Here is a 21,316-nt window from a genome sequence, read left to right on the forward strand (position 1 = left end):
CTTCCTCTGCCATGCCATTACAAGCAATGCTGTAACAGTACAGGAACATCCTGTGCTCATAGAATCATAGAGTGGTTTGTGTTGGAAGGGACCTTTAAAGGTCATCCAGTTCAACCCCACTACAACCTGTCAGAGGACTCAGTCTCAAACTGCGCCAAGGGAGGTTTAGGCTGGATGTTACGAAGAAGCTCTTCACAGCAAGAGTGATTGGCCATTGGAATGTGCTGCCCAGGGAGGTGGTGGAGTCACCATCACTGGAGATGTTTAGAAAGAGACTGGATGAGTCTTTTAGTGCCATGGTTTAGTTGATTAGATGGTTTTGGTTGATAGGTTGGACTTGATGATCACAAAGGTCTTTTCCAACCTGGTTAATTCTATTGTAAAACATGACTTTGAATGTTTCCAGGAATGGGGCATCTACCTCTTTGAGCAACTTGTTTTACTGCTGCCCACACCCTAGCCTGAAGTCCCAAAGTGACTTTCTAAAGTGACCAGACTGGTGATGCCACTCTAAGTTGCTCCTGTTTCCAACATTCACAGATGAGAGTCAGCAACATAGACCCTCACACTGCAGCTGGGCTCCTTCACCAACAGGTGCCTTTTCTGTAAGCTTTTGTTTTGCTCTGAAATAAATGGGAGGGCAAAGCATGGCAACCTCTCACTCCTACAGAGGTTGGTCTGCCTTTCAAGGTACTACAAGAAACAGGTGTGAGGAGGAAGCAGCAAGCCAAGAGGGGGTGGAAAAAGAATGAGTGGGGTTAAAAGTGCAAGAGGAAAAAAAAATGAGGGGAAGGAAGACAGAGCAGGGAAGGTACAGGGAGAGACGATGGATTTAACAGCTTATGAGTATGTCAGAGCAGCAGGATCTTGGCAGCAGGATTTTGAAATGTGCTTGCTGACAAATCCTCTTTTGTGACAAATGCCAGACGTTTCCCATCATTTCCCAACCTTTCAGTTTATGGTCTGCTAGCACACTCAAGAAAGTTATTTTTCTATTGAAGGAAAAGCAGGATCCGGAAAGGCCACGAACAAGGGACTCCCATTGGTACAGGACAGCCAGAGCTGAACCTGAACCCCCTCAGGCAGTGGGGAGCTTCGCCTGGGGCAGGACTGCAAAGTCTGCCACTTGAATTCCAGATAACAACTGCCTGCTCAGAAAGGTATTTGAAGGACCATTTCTAAAAGCCTTCCAAACCCTGTACGTGAAAAGGAACATGATAAGCAGTGCAGATGGCTTTTTCAGTGCCAGGCTTGCTGCAGCCATGCTGTGGATTCTCATGCAGTGCTGCCACAACAGCTTTAAGGACCTGCACAAGACACAAAGGGTGGCTGGTGCTTGACAACTCTTTCCCACACTTAGCACAGGCTGGATCACAGCCTTGAATCCTCAGGCCTGACCTCCACCTCTAGCCCTACTGCTTTAAGTTAATGTCTTTGCTTCCCAAGCTGTGCTTGGCACTCAGAAAAAGCAGCAGCAGCACTGCTCTTGGGTGACCCTACCCATTGCCTTTGGAAAGGCAGACCAAGAGCACCAAAGAGCAAGCAACACTTCTCATATCAGCTATATGCACACACTTCTCTAGGTGAGGACATGGGACCCAGACAAATGAGGATGTAAGGTGCTCCCAGAGAAACTTTGGCCAACGAGGCACTGTTCCATATTCCCACTTTGAGGTGAGGAATGGGGTGCTGAGGAAGCAGTTCTTGATGGCTAGAGAAAATTCATGACCTGAACTTGCCCTAAATTCTCAGGTTGTCTTCTACAGCTCTTGATGTGCAATAGGAATATTCTGAAGATAAAGCCCTTTGGTCCTTCAACACCACACCTATCACTGGAGGTGGCTCACAGTCCCATGGATCTGGGAGAGCAGATCCATGTTCACAGAGCTGCTCAGCCATACTAACAGCACATGGTAGCACTGCTTCCCTATTAGACCAGACAGGAAGCAGAACAGCTCTGCTTTACCTGGGGATTTTCTGCAGAGCAAAAGCCAACTATTCCCAGCTGATACAATGTCTGAGGGATCCCAAACCCTTCCTAGCAACAGCAGACTGTTATTTCTAACATTCACACTTTCTTCCTGTTCACACAAAAGTCAGCTTAGCCCTATTAGCTGTGAGGTTTTAGCATGTCTGAGTACAGCAGCAAAGTTAAAAGCTTGTTGGCACAGCCCTGTGTGCTGATACAGAGGTACATGGAACCACAAGAAAAATAACACCACCAAATAATGATAAGGACCTGACAAATCTGCAAAGGCAAAAAACGCTGAGGCTGAAAAGCTGCTGCTCCATTTCCTTACAGCACAAAACAGACCCCATGTGACAGATCCCAACCAGCACAGGAAGGAAAAGATGGAGAGGTTTATTTTTGCTTTCTTGAAGTGAGGATGTTGTTCAGAGTCAGACCAGAGCCCAGACTCCTGTTTGCAGGTGACAATGAAAGACTGGAGATACTCTCTGCAGACCTGAAGTTTTCCAGATGCTCCACAGAAAGGAGGTAAACACATGACAACACCAAACCCATGAAACCTGATTTTACAACAGGAAAAGGCAACACATTTTAATGCTGAACCATAGAATCAACAAGGTTGGAAGAGACATCAAAGATCAAGTCCAACCTGTCACCCAAGACCTCGTGACTACTAGACCATGGCACCAAGTGCCACATACAATCCCCTCTTGAACACCTCCAGTGATGGTGACTCCACCACTTCCCTGGGCAGCACATTCTAATAGCCAATCTCTCTTTCTGTGAAGAAACTCTTCCTAATCTCCAGCCTAAACCTCCTCTGGTGCAGCTTCAGACTGTGTCCTCTTGTTCTGGTGCTGGTTGCCTGGGAGAAGAGACCAACCCCCACCTGGCTACAACCTCCCTTCAGGTAGTTGTAGAGAGCAATAAGGTCTCCTCTGAGCCTCCTCTTCTCCAGGCTAAGCAACCCCAGCTCCCTCAGCCTATCCTCCTAGGACTTGTGCTCCAACCCCCTCCCCAGCTTTGTTGCCCTTCTCTGGACACATTCCAGCATGTCAACATCTTTCCTAAATTGAGGGGCCCAGAACTGGACACAGTACTCAGTGCTGAGTACAGGGCAGAATGACCTCCCTGCTCCTGCTGACCACACTGTTCCTGATACAGGCCAGGATGCCACTGGCCATTACATCACTGCAAATAGTCTGTACACTTTGCTCTGCCCTGAGCTGTATGAACCTACAAGCAGCACCAGCAGGAAAAAACAAGAGAGTATCTCTTGCTGTTAGAAGTTTAGCAGAAAATGAGGGTCTTAATTCATTTTTTTGTAATTGCACCTGGTTTGCACAGTGAATTTCCACCTTTTATTGAAAAATAAAACACCAGGAGAGAACATTTTCATCTAGGAAGTTCTCAAGGAGATCAAGTTCAGAAGCTTCCTGCCTGGCTCCCCTCTGCCTGCTGCCTTTCCTCAGCTACCTGCTCCTTAGAGTGCACTGGACCATAAAATGAACTGCATTGACTCATCAAGAAAAGCAAAACTTGCACACTGCTGAAGAAAAATTATTTGGTTTCAAGCAGCTTTTCTTTGAAGAATGTATAAAATTCAATTAAGCAGAGAGCTCTTTGGGATAGTGGATATCTGATACCTGTCAAGGAATCATTATTTCATGAAATACACCTCAAACAGGACTTTCTCCAAACTTATTTACTACCTTGGCCCATTAGATGTTCCAAAATAAAGGGAAGTAAACACTCAACCTCCTCAGCAGACAGGTTCTAAGTTAATAAATCTTTGCTCATCTTGCTTCAAATTAGTTCTTCATTTCAAAAAAAAGTGAGCTCAGGAAAAGCAGAGGGCTGGGTTTGAGTGAGGCAGAATTAATGGTTCATGAGCAAGTGCCTAGAGAGGTATTCAGAGAAAAAAAAGTGTGCAGAGTCGCAGCTGAAAGGCAAAATACACAATGACTCACTGGGCAAACAAGGAGCACAACTGTATCACCAGTGCTGAGCACTGATTTCCAGTGAGGCAGACACAGCCCACGGGGTCCTGCTGGAGAAAGGCTCTGCAAATATCAGTGCACAGGCATTTTAATAGTGCACTTGCATAGAGGAGAAAAGTCAAACACTAAACCATGGTGCTGGCTACAACAGGCACCAGATGGATGTCCTGAGAGTGTATCCTATGTGCCCCGTCACCTCTTCTGTGCCACCCACTGACACCTGTGCAATGAAATCCTCAGGGGCTGAACAGAAACATCCACACTGTGCTCAGGTCTTTGGCCTCTGCCTTGTAACTCACCGCCAATCCCAACAGCCCGGAGAAGACCTTGAAGTGAATGTTTCACAACACATCTCCTTCCTTCAGGGCAGCCTAAGAGGAGGAGGTCTGTGGAGCAAAAGACTTTGTGCTGAGGACATGACTCCCATGCTGTATCCATTTTAGGGCTTTCCTTAGGCCATCTCTAGCCTGGACCCATAGCCTGAGCACACACGAGGAGCTAGCACTCATGCGGTAGGCTCCATTCATAGATTCATAGAATGCTTTAGGTTGGACAGGACCTTAAAGATCATCTAGTTCCAATCCCCCTGCCACGGGCAGGGACACCTTCCACTAGACCAGGTTATGCCCTGTGGATCTACCTTGAGCACTCGGAGACCTCTTCAGGATGAAAATCTGAGAGAAATGAGTAGCAACAACTGGAAGATTTGGCCCAAATTTGCGCTTCTGCTTCGACCTCAGCCCTGGACACAGCCACACCCAGAGTCTGGTGAGATTATCACAAACAGGCTGGACCAGCTGCCTCTGATAAATCTCAGGTGTGTCCTGTTTCTGAAGCTACCTTAAGGCTGAGGCAAGCAGCACACTGAACAGGTGCTTTACGATCAATTATTAACTTCTTCCAAGCAGCTAGTTTCTAGCACTTGCCCAGGTTGTTATTCCCACATCCTTTTCTACCAAGAGATTTTCCAGTTTGTCTGGCAAAACAGTCAAGCAAATGCTAACCCCCCAAAAAAACATCCAACAGCCAGCAATCACTCTTAATCAGGAATAAACTGTTAGTAGCAGTTTTTCTGCACCTAGAGCCAGCACTTCATTTGTTTCCTCACTGAAGTTTGTAAATTCGGGGGTTTCTGAGCCAATTACTCCACAGCCAGAGTTTGCAGGAGTATCTCTCACACCAACCTTTTCCTTTTGCAAACTGTGTTTATCAGCCTATGTAATGATAAAGCCCGGTGCCTTGCACATGTCAGCTATCAGGAATTCAGTATTTTGGCTGTGTTATGTTATACCAGTCGGGAGTTATCTCTGCAGCCCACGGGCCAGAATCAAAATCGAATGTGTCAGCTATTTAAAGAAAATGGAAGCCCTCCTCCAGCAATTTAATTAACTTTCAGGGAGCATGGCTGGGTTTCAGTCCTGGAAACACAAATGGGGCAAAAATACAGTCCAAGATTATCAGTCAGAAGATAAACTTCTTTTTTTTTCCCTTTTAAAAATAAAGTTACTTTCCTTACATAGCCCTTGCAGCTAATCTGATTTTAATAAAGCTTTTCCTAATGCTTAAAGGACAACATTTAGGCCATCTCTGTTATAAACTGGCTCTTCTCATCATGCTACAGAGGAAGATCATACTAAATATTATTGTACAGCATTTTTGAGGGCAGATGCTTAGTCTGTAAACTAAAACCAGCTATGTCTTTTGTTTTCCAAGGAGCAAGACTTTATATGTTGCATATTTACATGGTGAATAATTACCAGGCTGATCTGTTATTTTGCCTGCCAAGACACTGGCTTACTTGAAAATGTAAATACAATTACTAAAATAAATAGAACATGGACTTCTCCCTCCCCAAAGCTGAGCCATATTAGAAGCTGCAGCTTGAACCAAGTTCTCTTTATAAAACTCAAGATGTAGTGAAGTCAGGCTTGCAGGTTTTCCTGTTCCATTTGCAAATGCAAATGGAGGAGTGCAATTAACTAACCCAAGCGTTTCCAAACTATCAATGACTAATACTTTCCTGGAGGTTCTTATCACGGGAGAAAAACTGATAGGAATTCAGTTTCAACAGAGCAGCAGTCAACTGGAAGCCATAGATGAGCTGTGAGAAATGAACAGGAGTCAAATCCCTCCTCTTGAGCAAAACCTGCCTGGTCATTGCACAGGTAGGCAGAGAGCCATGGACTTGCAGCATCCCAGGCTTGCTGGGACCATCAGAGCTGCAGGACTCTTGGGAGGAACTGCTCTGTCCGTGGCATTGACCCATGCAGCGGGGAGAGGAACAGCTCACTGGGCATCCCTGCAATGTGGTCTTCAGCACACACAGGGGGTTATTATCTTGGCTGGGATCACCAGTTCAGTAAACAGGAAAAGGAACTGGGTGTACAGTGAGCTACAGTGATAGTAGTTGACTGTCATCTCTGTTAATCATTCCTCCTGTGGCCTGCAATCCTTTTAGACTGCCTTTGAGACAGCAGGGCTGCCCAAGACAGGAACATATGCAAGGACATGCTGTGGGTGCAGTTTTGAAGCAGGTACTTTAAGTACTAGCAAGATGTCTTGAAAGGCAGGATCCTCTCAAGTGGGACTTGGGTGATTTATCCTAATAAAGCCTCTCTCTGAATGACAAGGTGCATACCCTTGTGCTAAAATCCCAGCACAAGGTCCTAGCATCCTAGTGCAAATCACCTGCAAGAGCCAAACTCTAAAGGCCCTGATACTTTCATGCTGTCAGCGCTACCAGACTGCAAAGTCCCTCCAGAGTGACCTTTGTGGCGGAGAAATCAAGAGTTTTTACTTTCTCCAGGCACCTACATGTCAGCTTTGCTCGCTGAAAATAAACAGATTTCAAAAGAATGTGCTCACCCACTCACCACAGAGTAAGGGAGGGTGTTTCTGGGAGATTGCTGCTCTCTGCCATCAAGACTTTATCTCAGAGCAGTGGGTTGGGAAAGGGATTACTGCAGAGACACAGGTGTTGGAAGCGTTAGGACCCTGGTACTGACCTGCCTGTTCCCAGCTGAAGTCAGTGTGAGTGCCACTCAGTGACCTCACCAAAGGATGTGTCCCTATGGAGAAGCTCCCTAGAGGATGTGTGAAGAAATCAGCCAGGCAGAGATGACCTGCATTGCCCAGACTGGCCCATTTGTCACTTCCAGAAAGCTAATCTCTAGAACTTGAGGCAATTCTTGCGCTTACCTGCGTTCATTCAGCACTAACCCTGTACACAGGAAAACAAATTCACCCCTGTGCTCTCACGTATGCACAAATGGTGCAAGTGCCACATTCCTGAAAGTGATTCAAAGTGGAATTGCCAAACAACAGAAGAGAATGAACATGCCAAGCCCAAGAAACCACAGATGGAGGCAAGCACACTGCACAAGCAGCACTGTTCCATGGAACTGTTCTTTGCAGCACTGGTGAGTTTGGCAGAGGAAAGCAGTCCCACAGTATCTTTGTTAAGATATGCTGGTAATTAGGCTAGTGCTTTATCAGTGGTGGTCCAAACGACCACTTGTGATACGTAAAATGGAATTCCTTCACTTCTGCTGTGCTCACTGTGCCTGGGACAGCTGGCCACGCTCCTTTGCTGCGGAGCCATAACATATGTTTTGTTTAACAGAGGCAACCGCTGCTGCAGCTATTTGCATGCAACTGTTAGGGGGAGAGCTGCACTTGGAAATCACTTTTATTGCAGAGTATTCTTCCCTCTGATTTTCTTGAAACACACTTGAAGGCAACCACAGGCAATCCACTCCTTGCAGCGTGTCTGCGGAGGCATGGAAAATAACCGCGGCCACGGTTCTTGGGTGTGTGAAGCAATACTTACAAACCTATTTATGGCAAATGATAAGGAGTCAGTGTTAAGTTTAAACCACTTCAGGGAGGTTTTCACCACAAAGGCAGTTTTTAACCTTAACCCCTTTTCTTGAGAACTGAGAGCACATACCACGAGTTGCTACAGCTTAGCAAGTTACTTCTTGCTGCAAGCTACTACATTGCTGCAAGTGAGCAATGATTTTCTGGTTCTCTGTGCCTAAACTAAGTTTAGTGTCCTTGGGAGATCAGGTGAGATAAGCAGCCTTTTCAGAGAACCCTGTAGCACTCTGTGACTATAAGCAATATGCTGTGGGTCACAAAGGAGGTCTAGAGCATGAAGAGGAACAGAAATTGTCTGTACAGCCAGCCCATCCAATTGATCTCAGTCACAAGGACATCTTTTCCTCCCTGCAGGTGTGAGAGCACGACAACAAAAAGGAGGTGAAGGTTGTGATGGTCTTCACAGAGCACATCCCTCAGTAGAGAAAGGAATAGCATTTCAAAAAGGGGTCTTGGGCAGCAGCACTGACACTTGACCACTGCACACTGACAAAAAAAGCAGAGTACCTTGCTGCTGGAGGCTCTGGCAGTCAGATGTGACTTGCTCCTGTGTTTGAGCAGGTAACTCTTAACTGACCAATCTCAAAGCATGGTTTTTGAAAGCTGTTGTAGCTAGAGCATAAACACATCTTGCTTTCTACAGGGACACTCACCAAGTAGTATAATATTAACGTGACCAAGCCAACCTCCTGAATTTCTGTTTGCTTAGTGAGCTGTTTCTAATTGAAGGTCTTTTCTTTGGCTCTAACAGGCCTGAGTACGACCCCACCTCCTCCCTGCGGCCAGTTATCAGAACCGGTGCACACAAAAAAAAGCAATCTCCAAGGGTGAGCCCAGCCTGATGGTGCAGCATTAGACAGTTAAAGCCCAGCAACTGGGTCGCACACCAGCTACAACACAACTGACAGGTCAAGTGTGGGAAGGGAGAGGCCCCGAGGGGCAGCTGCAGAAGAAAGGCTCTCATTGATCTCCAGCACGGGCAGCTGAGGGGCTCTGCGTCCCTCTGCCTGCGCTGCCACCCTCCAAGCAGTCTTGCAGGCAAGGTCACCCAGATGGGCCCAAGGCACAGGGCAAGGCACAGGCTTTCTGGTCAGAAAGAGTGAGGGCTTCGTCCCCGAGTCACTTAGGCACCCATTTTCTGGGGAGGGAAATGAAGAGGGATGGCCTGACAAACTGTTTTGACTCAGAGATGCTCACAGAAGGCATTACTCACCCTGCAGGCTCAGATTTTATCCAGCCTAGCAGCACATTTCACTTTCTCCAGCCACTGCCCACGGCTGGACTTTACCCCTGTTTTTGATTGTTTGCAGTACAATGCCAACCGGGAAAAACACATCCATCAAGCACACCAGTATTAGAAAGAAAAATGTTATTACCTGGAATAGTCCCCTTTAGCTTCCTACAATTGAAAAACAGTGACAGAATTAAAACATGATCTCTTCAGAACTCCTCGATTTTCCCACCATTGTTCACTTCCCCACTCCCACAGCTCCGTGGCCAGATCCTGACCCCAGTTACACTCCATGCAAAGCACAGGGGCTGCCTGCTTGTGAGCCAGAGCAGAACCTGGCCCTTTACACTTCTAGCTGTTGGTAGTCCACCTAACACCATAAATAAAACCGCTTGCAAAATGGGGATGAATTTCACATTGCAAATCAAATGTCACTTTTACTGCACGAGAAGTGAAATACAATTCTCTCCCTGGCTGAGCACACCCAGCTGAAGGTCGACTTTGAAGCAGGTCAGCAGTTAAGAGGAATTGTGCTCATTCGGGATGAAAACAGTTGAGGCAGATCAAGCCTCTGCAGCTTTGCTGGAGCGCTTTGCAACTGAGAATGCAATGGGGACGGTGGTGGTGGGGGGAAACAAACAAACAAACAAAGCACCCCAGCGTTCCGAAGGTAGAATTTTCAAAGAGCCCCAAAATATCAGGTCAGAAGAAAGAAATCCATGAAATTTTATTTCATAGAAAGTGGTAAGTATGGGACTATGACAGAAACTGATTAAAGAGAAGAAAAACTGACAATGTATTTTGACATAACAGAGGGATAAAAAAACATATGTTCTGCAAGATTCACAGGCATAACACAGCAAATTTAGCTACAGTATTAAACTCTTTGCTTCCCAGATTGCCAGAACACATTTAAATTAGAGGAGGTGATAAATTGCATGGAAACCTGCCCAAAGAAATGACTCCACTCAATGAGTTTTTCAATTTCAAATTCCTCCAACAAACATTTTTCTCGCTTGTCACTAAGGTAAAAACAGGTCCCAACTTTTTTGGCCAACCCCCTTCCAGGTTGCAGAGACTATAAACAATGCTGCAAAGTTTTGTCTTTATGGAAGGGGTGTACAAAAACCCCACAAAGGTAGAATTCGGCTTAGCTAATGTAAACCCAGACTCCCACCACACGCAGAGGAAGAGGAGCTTACCTGCAAAACCAGGGCTGCCAATTTGAAGACGGTCTCACTTTGCACTTCAATCTGCCCCTGTGCAGGGAAAGAGCAGAACATGAACCGTGGCCCTCTCCACACCTCTGCGGGGGGAGGGGGGGGAGGTTAGCGTTCGGTGCCAGCCCCGGCGAGTCCCGCCCGCGGGAGGAGGCGGCACCCGGGCAGTCCCCTCCCCGCATCCCCTGCGCCGCGACCCCCGCTGGTTTGTGTACACACACACCGTGACAGGACTTTCCTGCCTCCCCCAATTCTTCTCTCGCCTTCCCTTTTCTCTCCCTCACGCGTTTTCTTTACAATCTCTATTTTCTTGCACTCCACTGGCCGCTGCTGTGGGTTATTGCATTTGCATGCAGCCTGCACGCTGCAAAATGCACACGACAAGCTCATCGTGGAGCAGGCGGGGCTGAAAGAGGTATTTCTATGTCTTAAAGCACACCAGCTCCTCAGGGCAGGGACTGTGGCTCTTTGTTGTGTTGGTGGTACCCACACCCCTGATGCTAGATAAGTAATTCTTATTAATCACAAAGGTAGCATAAACTCAGCTTCCTGCGCCCCGTGCAGCCTGGATCTTACAGGCTCCAACTCCTGCACACACACTGCAATTGCAGTTTAATGAACTGGTGTTCAGAATAGCCCCCCATGCTGAAAGCCAGTGTCCTGACCCAGTCCTAGCTTTGCAGCAGCACTATGCACTGGGTGACTTCAGAGGTGTGCAGCTGATACATGCCAAAACATCAAAACAACACAAGGATCCTTTTTTGTCCCCTCTCCTTGCAAACTCAAGTGCAATCTTTCAAAGTTTCTTCCACACAGAAACCCTGGTCTTGGTTCTATACTGGGACCAGCAATAATGGTGGAAGAGTCAAGGAGATGCCTACTTGAACTCAAAGCCCTTACAACTATTGCATCCAGCAAACCATGTATAGAACAAACTGAGCCCATCAATACAGATTCATTTTTGTTCTTACTGACATTCTGCATGTGAAGGTAGTGGGCACAATGCCTGTCTCCTGCCACCCAGAGCCCAACACAACCTCTGTCCCCAAGCTCTGTTGGCTGAACAAGGGGACAAAGCAGATCAAAAGCTGAACTAGTGCCAAAGCCAGGGCAGCAGGAAGACCGACAGAGTTACATACAGATACAGGGAAATGACATCTTGAAATATATAGGGCACATCTGGAGCTGAGCTAATTTACCACAGCTGCAGGTCTGGCCCACAGAGACTAAATTCAAAAGTGAACAAACAAATAATTCAATTTTCATGGAAAGGAAGTTTTTTGCCAGCTTTGTCAGCAAAACATTCCAGCAGCAGCGCTCCCCCGGGCTGCTCCACAACGGCAGACCAGGAGGAATTTCCCCTTCCCAACAGGTGTGGCAACAGCTATGCAGAAGGAGCCTCCAAAGCATTCCCAGACATATTTTATTAGAAGAAGAGGAGGGGCACATCACAAGTTAAGAGGGAAAAAAAAAAAGCTTGAAGTTCATCCTTCCTTCACATCTCTTTCATCTCGATGCTTAAGAGAAAAGGAAAAGATTGCCGCACAGAAACTCTTCACATAGGTGCAATTTTAAGGGACTTTGTTACTTCCAGGTCTGTATCAGGTTAGCCTTTGTCATGCACATCCAAGCTGCCTTTTTTTAAAGCTTAAATTGCATCTGCTCAGCCTCCTCACTGTGGCCATGGGAGGATTACAGGAGATCAGCTCATCCCAGCATCATGCTCTCCAGCACCAGCAGGCAGGGAACCCAGACATGAGAAACTACTATTGCAGGGAATCTCTGCTCAGCAGGAAAGACAGGCTCTGGATCACCGAAGTTGTCCCTCCATCACAAAATCCGGGAAAACAGGGCCAGAAGGTACCTTAAAAGCTCATCCTAAGGACCAGCTCCCTGCCCCAAGGCAGAATTGGCTACATGTGGCTCATCACCTTCTAAGTGTAGGAGAAACTCGTGGAGATTTAACTATCCAAATGCAATTCTCACATCAAAGGTCCTCTTCTCTTTGTTGCTGGCTCCAAGAAAAACTCTGCTGCTCTCCTTGAGCTACTGCAGCACCGAGTCTCTGCTGAGCCATAGCCATGGCTGCTACTGCTGCTGCTGTTACTGGAGTGTTTGGGACTTAATGACCAAGCACTCCATCACTTTTCATCTTCAAAGCACCTCACAACCATTAACTAATTAGCAATAGTAATTAGCAGGCTACTCTTCCCTGTTTATTTACTTGGTCTGAAATATGAGCATTAAGAAATTCTGGTCACTTTAATAGCTGCTATGGCATTGCCACAGATGCTAAGAGTAATCCCACAAACCACTTCATTTAGGGTGCTGGGAGAACAAACAGGCTGAGAAGGGAGAGCAAACAGGCTGAGAAGGGATTGCCTTCTTCAGGTGATGAAGTTTTAGTCTTTGCTTTCATGGTGAGGGTTTTGCTGTGTCCATGTCCTCAGTTTTAATGCATTTGCTTTGAAGATATACTGAGAAGTGAACAGGTAAGAAGGTCCTCTCTAACCTGACCTCTCTCAAACAAGACACTGAAGGTGTCTTGGCCAGAGCAAAGGGAGGACACCGCAGACACAGCTGTTGCAAACCTCAGAACAGGGTGGCCTAATTATTACCACATATTGCCATACAACATTGGCTGGAGGCTGGAGCCACTCTGAGGGAGGGTCTGCACTAAAAAAACACTCCAAAGAGCCATCAGGAGAACCCCTACCCTTTAAAAGGTCTAAAAATCAAAGAGGAAGGGAGATTCAGTGAGGTGAAGGGACTACCCTGAGGTCATACAGCAGCTAAGTAGCAGTTGGAGGATTTGAAGCAAGGGATGGCAAAGCCCAGCTCAGCCTTTATCTAGCAGACTAATGCTCTACAAGTGACAGTCTCTTGCACAATTCCTCTGAGCCTGGAATTATTTTCCATCATAATATAACATTATTTGCCATCTGGCTCCTCAATTGGCCATTGCTATAATGTAATCCAGCCCTGGGCTGTCAAGGAGTTTGGACACAAATCAGTCAGGAGCACAGGACCACAGCTCTTCCCACTCAGGCAATAGTTGGATTTCAAATCCATCTCTCTGCCCTAAAGGCTGGTGGATGGGAGGGGGGGGATGTCTCTGCTTTAGCATCACTTTAACAGCAAGGTCAAATTTCAAAAATAGATGGGGAGAATGAATGTAAGAAGATGAATTTGTAATGCCTGCAATTGCCAGGGTAATGTAAGCAGGGGCTTCAGTGAGCAGACAGGAGGCCCTGGGAGCCAGGGCAGCAAGAGCTCTTGTGGCCATGTGTTGAAGATGAAGATGGAAGGTTTTCCTAGGTTTATCCCAAGTGGGAACAAGGTCACTAGCAGGAGGTTAAGTAGATGGATGTAATTCAGGTAATGGAATCTGAGCCTTCTACATTTTGTATGTAAATAAGGTTAAAGAGAGCAGCAGGTACAGCTCCAGGGAGGGTATGAAACTGCTCTTTTTCAATTAGAGTTTGAACAGGGACCAGTCATTTTATCCAGTGAGACAGATTCAGCCCCTGGTGTAGCTCTCCAAAAGGCCACTGGCTTATCTAAACACTGCATTTGGTCCAGCAGATTCTGGTGGTGGCTTTTATCATTACTGACTTGGTGATTCTGTGACAAACATCAGAATAATAAAAGGTTGTAGCAGATGTCCAAACCGGGCAGCAATTACTGCAGAGCAAGACTAGTCACTATCTTAGCAGCTAGTAAAGACCAACCCCTGCCTTGAGAGCCCTTGGGCAGAATTTGGCCCCCAGTTCAAATGGAAGCTCACATCTTTTGCTGCATAGGCACAGACTTAATAAGTGTGATAAAAATCACGAGCTTGGCCGTGAATAGAGCAGTGAACCCTCATTAGACACAGCAAGAACACTAGAATTTACTGTCAGAGAGATGCAAGGCTGAAATCCTGATGAAAACACAGATCAAGAATGGAGATAGTCAGATGAGCATTAACTGTGCTAAGCAAATCTTTAGGCTGTAAGCTCAGATTAAAGCAGATTTTAAAAACCAAGCAACACAGGAACTGTCATGTTTAACTCTTTAGAGTCAGAAGAAGGAAGGAAAGCTTCCTCAAACTACATGGAACCTCCAGAGGCTCCATTTCACCGGGTGATGATTGGACACTTGAGATACCATCACACTTTTTCCCTTTATAAATTTCTATTAACTGGAGACACCCCCAAATACACACACTATGATGCAACAGACTCAAGATAGCCACATTGTTGACTGTAATTACCCTTGCTTATGGAAAAGTGATTAAGAAAAGATGAGAGAAAGAAGGGTGCAATTAGGCTGAGGGGGAAAAAAAAGGACCCAAATGTCTGCAGCAAGGTGTGCAAACCAAAGGAGGCAATTAGTTGGGTGTGGGCCCAGCACAAGTGAACAAAGTCATGCCAGAGCCCATGCCCTTACCCTGTGACTTCCCACAAGAGATTCAGTATTCCTGTGATGTGTCCTGACAGACAGGTACCAGCAGCACAGAAAGCTTAGTAGCTTTTCAGTGTTGAAGGCTTCTTTGGGAGCAGAGACTGCACAAGACAGCCTAAGCTCCTGGGATGGGCTGGGGAGGGATTGTTGGCCACAGCCCGATACACGACATGAGCTGGGCAGCACGGGAGGAATTAGGTCAGGTAAATTCAGCAACTGGCTCTGTTGGTGTGGCTGTGCTGGGTAATTATACCAAGGAGGCAAATAATGGCTGCAACAAATAAGCCTTCAACTTCCAAGCACCTGTCCCAGTTACCAGCATTCACATCTATGTCTCAATCCTAGTGGCGTCATCTGCTGCTCATGCTGCCCTGCAATGCAGTGGACATCCCATCCCCATCCCATTCCCTTCTGCATCAGAAGTTCCAGATTTTGCTGAGCATCTCAGCTGGGACTAGTTTCCCAAAGGCAGAAACACTGGGCTGAGGAAAAAGCACAGTCAAGTGAGATTCAGCCTCCAGCACATTAGGAAGGGAAAGTAAAACACTAGACCAGCAGGAGATGCAGAATACAAGCCCTGAAAGGAGCAAATTAAAAGGCTGGTCCTTCTGACCCTTCTGAAAAGACCACTTCAGATTTGCACTCATGCTGCACTTTCCCCATTGGGGGACACAGCATCAATTCCTCAGGGGACCTCACACCTTCTTCACAGCATTTAGATGGCCCTGACATCTTTCATTTCATCCACTAAGCCCAGAGCTCTTTCAACCTTCATGAAAACATGATTTGAGAGCAAACACAGCTCAGTGCACATGCAGCAGCCGCCATGGCTTGCTCCTGGCAGGACCTGCTGCTTCCCATCTCAGTGGTTTAGGCCAACCCAGCCAAAAAAAAAAAAAAACATAAATGCTGGTAGTGCCTTGTAGTGAACAAAAGCTTCAGGTTTCTCTGTTGCACCCTTTATTTTGCTGTCTCTGCCAGTCAAGCCACCCTTTTCTTATCTCCCTTGCTTGCATTTTGTGCTTTAGCCATCACTTGGCTGAAACTCCAGGGGCAGCAGTGGTTACTCTGAAAATTGTCTGCAGAGTTCAGTGCAACAGGAGCACATTTAGTGCTGTCTTTTTTTTGGTATTGATGCAAGAGTAAAAGAAGAGAATAGACAAGAACACAAATACTTCCCTGTTCGCAAGCCAGGTTAAGTGGTGAGTGTCATTAGACTTAAGATATAATCACAGCCTTTCGTTTTCCACCCCAGCACCGTGCTGAAGTACCCAACACACACCAAAACCAGAACTGGCTGAGCTGTCACAGCATCTTTACCCTGTGGCCAAGAGATCAAAGGCACAAAACTCTCCACTGCAATTAACACTGGTAGTTAGACCCAGAAAGAGGTGACTATGTCAAGAGATGCAAGGTATGAAACTTTGGCTGCAAACCCTGGCTGCTAAACCTTCATGTGCAACTGTCCAGCTCAGCTGGGACACAACCTTCACCTGCCTTGGCAAGAGCCTCAACAGGTCCCTGGAGTACTATTACCCTTAGAGCAGGCAGCCTTGGACCAGCCTCAGTCACCCTGGAGGCACTGTGTGGAGTGCCTTGACTATACCAACACCATGGGCTGACTCCCTCCCAAGCCACCAGAGCAGCCTCATATGAGGTCTCATTGGGTAACAAGTAGAGGAGCCCATGGAGATCTGCCACTTTTCATCAGCATGTGGGTCCTGACTCCTGCTCCTGTCCCGTTTTGTTCACAGGCATAACCATGTTCCATCTTTCTCATCTGCTGATGTGCTGTTGAGCAGTTTGGGGCTTGGAGGTGGCTGTCAACGCCCATGGAATGTAACAGCCTTAAAGGTGCAGAAGGCCAAGTGGTCCTGCTGATCCTCATCCTGGGCTTTACAGCTGCCATCTTCAGGAGCAGAAGAGCAAATACAGGCAGTAGACAAGAGTATTTTAATAGCCTTGGCTGAAATGGGATGGCAGCGTGTTACAAGGCTGCATGGAAAAGTTCCCCTCTCCCTCGAGATGGGGGAGAACCAGGAAATCTCTGTTATACAGCTTTTGAGAGCTCTCTGATATATGACCACTTTGCTCTCCACAAGCTGGAAGTCAACCAGACTTCATGCTCACACCAGGGGTCTGTTTCAACAGCTCTTCTTGGTAAGCACTGGTCTTCAGGCTGCCAAGGGCTTACAAGCATTGCTGTTCAGAAAGCTCTCACGGTTACAGACTCCTCTGAAAACTTCCATTTCCTTTCTTTCTTTCTTTTTTTTTTTTAAGCAATTCTTACAAGTCCTTGAAGCAAATGGGAAATTAAATAAATAATGCCCCCAACACCCAAATATAGAGAGGAAAAAGGGAGCACAGCCAACTTGACCAAGATCTTCGTTTACAGAACGTATTTTAAGGACTGGCAGAGAGTCAACTGTATGGCTGTGGAGCTATATGGAGGTTAGCTCCAATGCATAATAAACTTGACAGCACTTTGCTAGCCAAGCAGGGTGTTATTTTTCCAAACTGGGGCTGTTTTGAAAGAAAAGACTAATTTATCTTTCCAAGTGTATCATCAACATGTGCATGACCAGTTCTGACCCACCTCCATACAAGCATCCCAGCTATGGTCATGGGCTCTGCAACAACACACTGAATATGCTCCACAGCTCCCCTATCCCTGTGCAAACACATCGCTTCTGAGACACCCATTTCACCTGAAACCAAGTGCTTGGCTGCCACTGTTTGAAATTCCAGCTGTACAGGACATTTTGGAGATAGCTATAAATCTAAACCCGGCTTCTTTAAGTCAATGACAGGAGAGAAAGCTTTTCAATTGAAGTTGTCACCACTGGAAGTTTTCAGGCAGTTCTCAAAGCCTTGAAAAAGAGATCAGAGCCTAGGCACACACAAAGCATCCTTCTAGCCTCTGCATTCTTCCAAACCACATGTGGACAAATGAGTTTTTAACTAAGAGAGGTCCTTCCATAGACCTGAAGATGTAAGTTTTGCCAGCTCCCACCTCTTGCTTGGTGGCCCAAGCTGCTCCTGGCAGTGCATATGGCTTCTCCAAGCTCCAACCTAAAGAACATAGATGCTGGAGAGTAAGAGCCAGGCAGCTGGCTGGACCACACAGGACTCAGAATACCTGGGGACTGCAGCATCAGCCCAGAGAGGAAAATGGGCAGCTCAACATGAAAGGAGGGTAGGGCAAATACACTGACAGCTTTTGTTACAGCAGCTGGAGGCCAAAGTTTGTGCACACATCAGCAGTGGGGGAACACAGGGTCCTGTTGTGGGTGCAGCAACAAATCATGGAATCATGATTGGAATGGTAAGGGTTGGAAAGGACCTCTGGATATTGAGTTCAACCCTCCTGTCAAAGCAGGATTGCTTAGGGAAGGTCACAGGGGAATGCATCCAGATAGGTTTTGAAGGTCTCCAGAGGAGGAGACTCCACAAACTCTCTACCCCTCTCTGGGCAGCATGGTCCAAGGCTCCATGACCCTCACAGGAAAGAAGTTTTTCCTCTTGTTGAGGTGGAATTTCCCCTGTTCCAGCTGGTGTGCATTGCCCCTTGTCCTATCACAGGGAACCACTGAAAAGAGACTGGCCCCTTCTTGACATCTACCCTTGTGTTCAAGGGAGATGGGGACAGGGGGCAAGGCCAGCAAGCACTGAATGGGTCACATGGGCAAATCCAGCAGAGGAAGTTTGTTCCAGCACAGTGTAACCAGCATTAGGCTACACTGTGCAGAAAGAAGATGCCAGTGCTGATGTCATGATGGGTTAAGATGAGGGTACTGCAGAAAGGAGCAGCCATGGACATCCCATGCTGGGTGCACAGTGATTTTTGCTGTGAGTGCATCACTGTAGCACGGATAGAACATGACTCTCAAAAGCTACACTGAGGTCTCGGCCCTCAAGTGCTTTGGGCAAAGAGGGCTCCCCTAGCTCCCCAGCTGCTCACAGGGGCTAAGGACAAGGCCAAAGGGCCTGTGCAGAGAACAACACAGGTGACAGAGGATGCACAAGCCTGGAGAAAGGCAGCAAAGGTCCCAGAGGCACAAAGGAGCTTTGACTGTGTAGAAGAGCGCAGGAGGGGGTGGAAAACAGAATTACATTTTTGGCTGCAGAACTTTTTATTGTCTAACTTGTCTCTTCCTTGCCAAAATGTCTACAGAAACACTAAAATGCACAAGCTCCAGAGTCCTCCAACCCTTGGCAAGAGAAAGTAGCACCCAATGTGCAGAAAGGAACAAAGAGATTTGCAGGAAGGAAGGAGGAGTTGAAAGGCAAAGAGGAGTGTGGTTGTGCACTACACAGCACCAAAAGCCAGCCCTCACCCTTTATGCAGGTTTTAATTCCATTATTCAGAATCCATGTTTTGCAATTTATCACCTAATTAATAATGTATTTAATGTGCTATACTATATGATTTATTCAGGGTTTTTTTATTCAGTTGCAAGAAAAACGTTTCTGGAGTTATCTGGAGCAAGACAGCCAGCACACACCACACAGCAGCTCCAGCCCAGCCCAGCGATGCTGGATTTCATTAGGAAGATGCAGGATCCTATAGAGTCACAGACTGCCAGCGTGATGGGGGTTGGAAGGGACCATTCTCTTTGATTAGATGCAGCCACTTGGAGGATTTTGCACACAGGAGTGCCCACAGATCTCTCAAAGAATATTGCAAACATATTTCTGATGCAGCCTCCGCACCTCACATAAGCCATGGAAAAATCCCCTCCAGGAGGGACTGGCACAAAACTTCACCAATGCACCAGCTGTATTCACCCACACCTTTGGCTGGCTCTCATGGTGTATCCAGCCCAAACATCTCACTTGCAGGGCAACAGCACCTGCCTACCCTCTGCTTGGGAAAGCACAAGCACAGAAGTACAGGGACCTGCACACTGCTGTGCTGTCAACACATGACAGCACTCAGGAATGTCAAAAGAGCACAAACTCCTTCAAGCATCAGACCTCTGCACCATTTGGGCTTTTCACACACCTTTTCCCCGACAGGGATCAAGCTACTATGAAAGCAGCTTTGTGAGAGTCAAAAACATGACTGGCTTTTAAGCAATCTTATCCACACAGGGTTTCTCAGCCTCCAGATATTGCAGCATTTATCCTCTGAGCCACATTCCTGGCCCACACAGGGCAGAAGCTTCATGCAAAGATCCAGGTTAAGATACAGCCCTGGCAGGGCATCCTTCAGCACACCCTGTGCTTTAAGGAGCACCCCCAAGCACGTGGGCTAGGAGGAGGTTGCTGCTTATTTGAGACCTTGGGGTTTCCTCAGTGCAGCAAGGAAAGGAGAGGAACAAAAAAAGAAAGGAAAGGAAAAGCTAAGCTGAGGCAGGTCTCACCTCCTGGAGCTGGATTCAAACTGAGGCATGCCAGGAAACATTCCTCACTGTCATCAGTGAGCATCAGCCACTTGTTTCACCGGGGCTGGGGGTCTGTTGACATTCAGCAGCCGACAGCATTCCTGCAGCCTGAGCCTCTCCCTCCCCACAGCACAACAGAGCCTGGACATGCTGCGTGAGCACATCCAACATGCCTTTGTGCATCCTCTTGTCCACATTCTGCAGGCTTATATATGAGAATTGGTCCCATGTGTGCTTCAGTTGAAACTTACCAAGTTTACCAAGTAGTATAAAACATTGTTGATGTTTTAATGACCTAATTTGATGGTTAAAAGCCACTGGATCGAATGCATCTTGAAAGTAAATAAGCTGGCTTCTGCTGAAGAAGCTGTGGGCTTCTGCTGAGGCAAGGCTGTGAAGGTGCTCAGCACAGAAAGTGCTGCAAGGCAGAACAGAGGCTCTCAGCTCTCCTTACATGCTGAATATCTCTACACTGTTTGAGAAGATCCTCCTCAGGAGGAAGCAAAGCTCCTCATCCCTCCATAGAAACTGGAAACCACAGAAAACCTTCTCTGCTCCTGGCAGCTTTCCTTACAGGAACAGGGAAGCTAGTACCTTAGGTTGCTACCAATGAGAGCACACACCCCACAAGCCGGGGGGGGAGAGAAATATGAACCAGCCTTCACTCAAACATCTTCCAGCTCCCAAGCTCTGAACAAAACTAGAGGATGCTCAGTCGGCTTGTACTCCATGAATCATCAGCACCTCACGTACTATCAGCACTTCATTTCAGTGATGTGAAGTTATGTTGCCTGAATAAGAATACTTATCCAGGCCAGAACTGACTCCTTACTGATGACATGAATACCTATGATGAGGGAGAAAAGGTTTGTTATGCTTCTCTTCTCCTTTGCTTTCTCTTATGCTTTAAGCATGCACATAAAGTCGCAGCGAATGTTTTCACGGTGACAGCATTTGTTTCAATAGCAGTGGCATTTTCCATATTTCATCCTTAAAGCAGGCTCATTTTCCAATTCCAAGCTGATTTGTGCTGTTTAAAGCACTCCAGTTTCCCCTGAAAGGATGACTGTGAGTTGCCAAGACCCTTCATCTAAAAGGGCAGATATGCCAAATGGAGATTTGCTTTTCATTAATCCTAACCAGCCAGGCCCCAGGTTCTTCAAACATCTTTAAAGCTTCAGCAC

At 46.8% G+C, this 21,316-nt stretch overlaps 1 protein-coding gene across 1 annotated transcript in view; it reads right to left on the reverse strand.

The window, feature by feature from the left end:
- FRMD4B (FERM domain containing 4B) overlaps positions 1-21,316 on the reverse strand; it is a 92,356-nt gene that overhangs the window by 36,883 nt on the left and 34,157 nt on the right. The window contains exons 6-7 of the mRNA XM_054161248.1: positions 10,282-10,338; positions 9,225-9,247 (exon numbers count right to left, since the gene is read on the reverse strand). Of these exons, the coding sequence (XP_054017223.1) occupies positions 9,225-9,247; positions 10,282-10,338 (80 nt within the window). The remainder of the gene's footprint in view (positions 1-9,224; positions 9,248-10,281; positions 10,339-21,316) is intronic.

Source organism: Dryobates pubescens, chromosome 1, assembly GCF_014839835.1.
Source record: "Dryobates pubescens isolate bDryPub1 chromosome 1, bDryPub1.pri, whole genome shotgun sequence".
Taxonomy (NCBI): Eukaryota; Metazoa; Chordata; class Aves; order Piciformes; family Picidae; genus Dryobates; species Dryobates pubescens.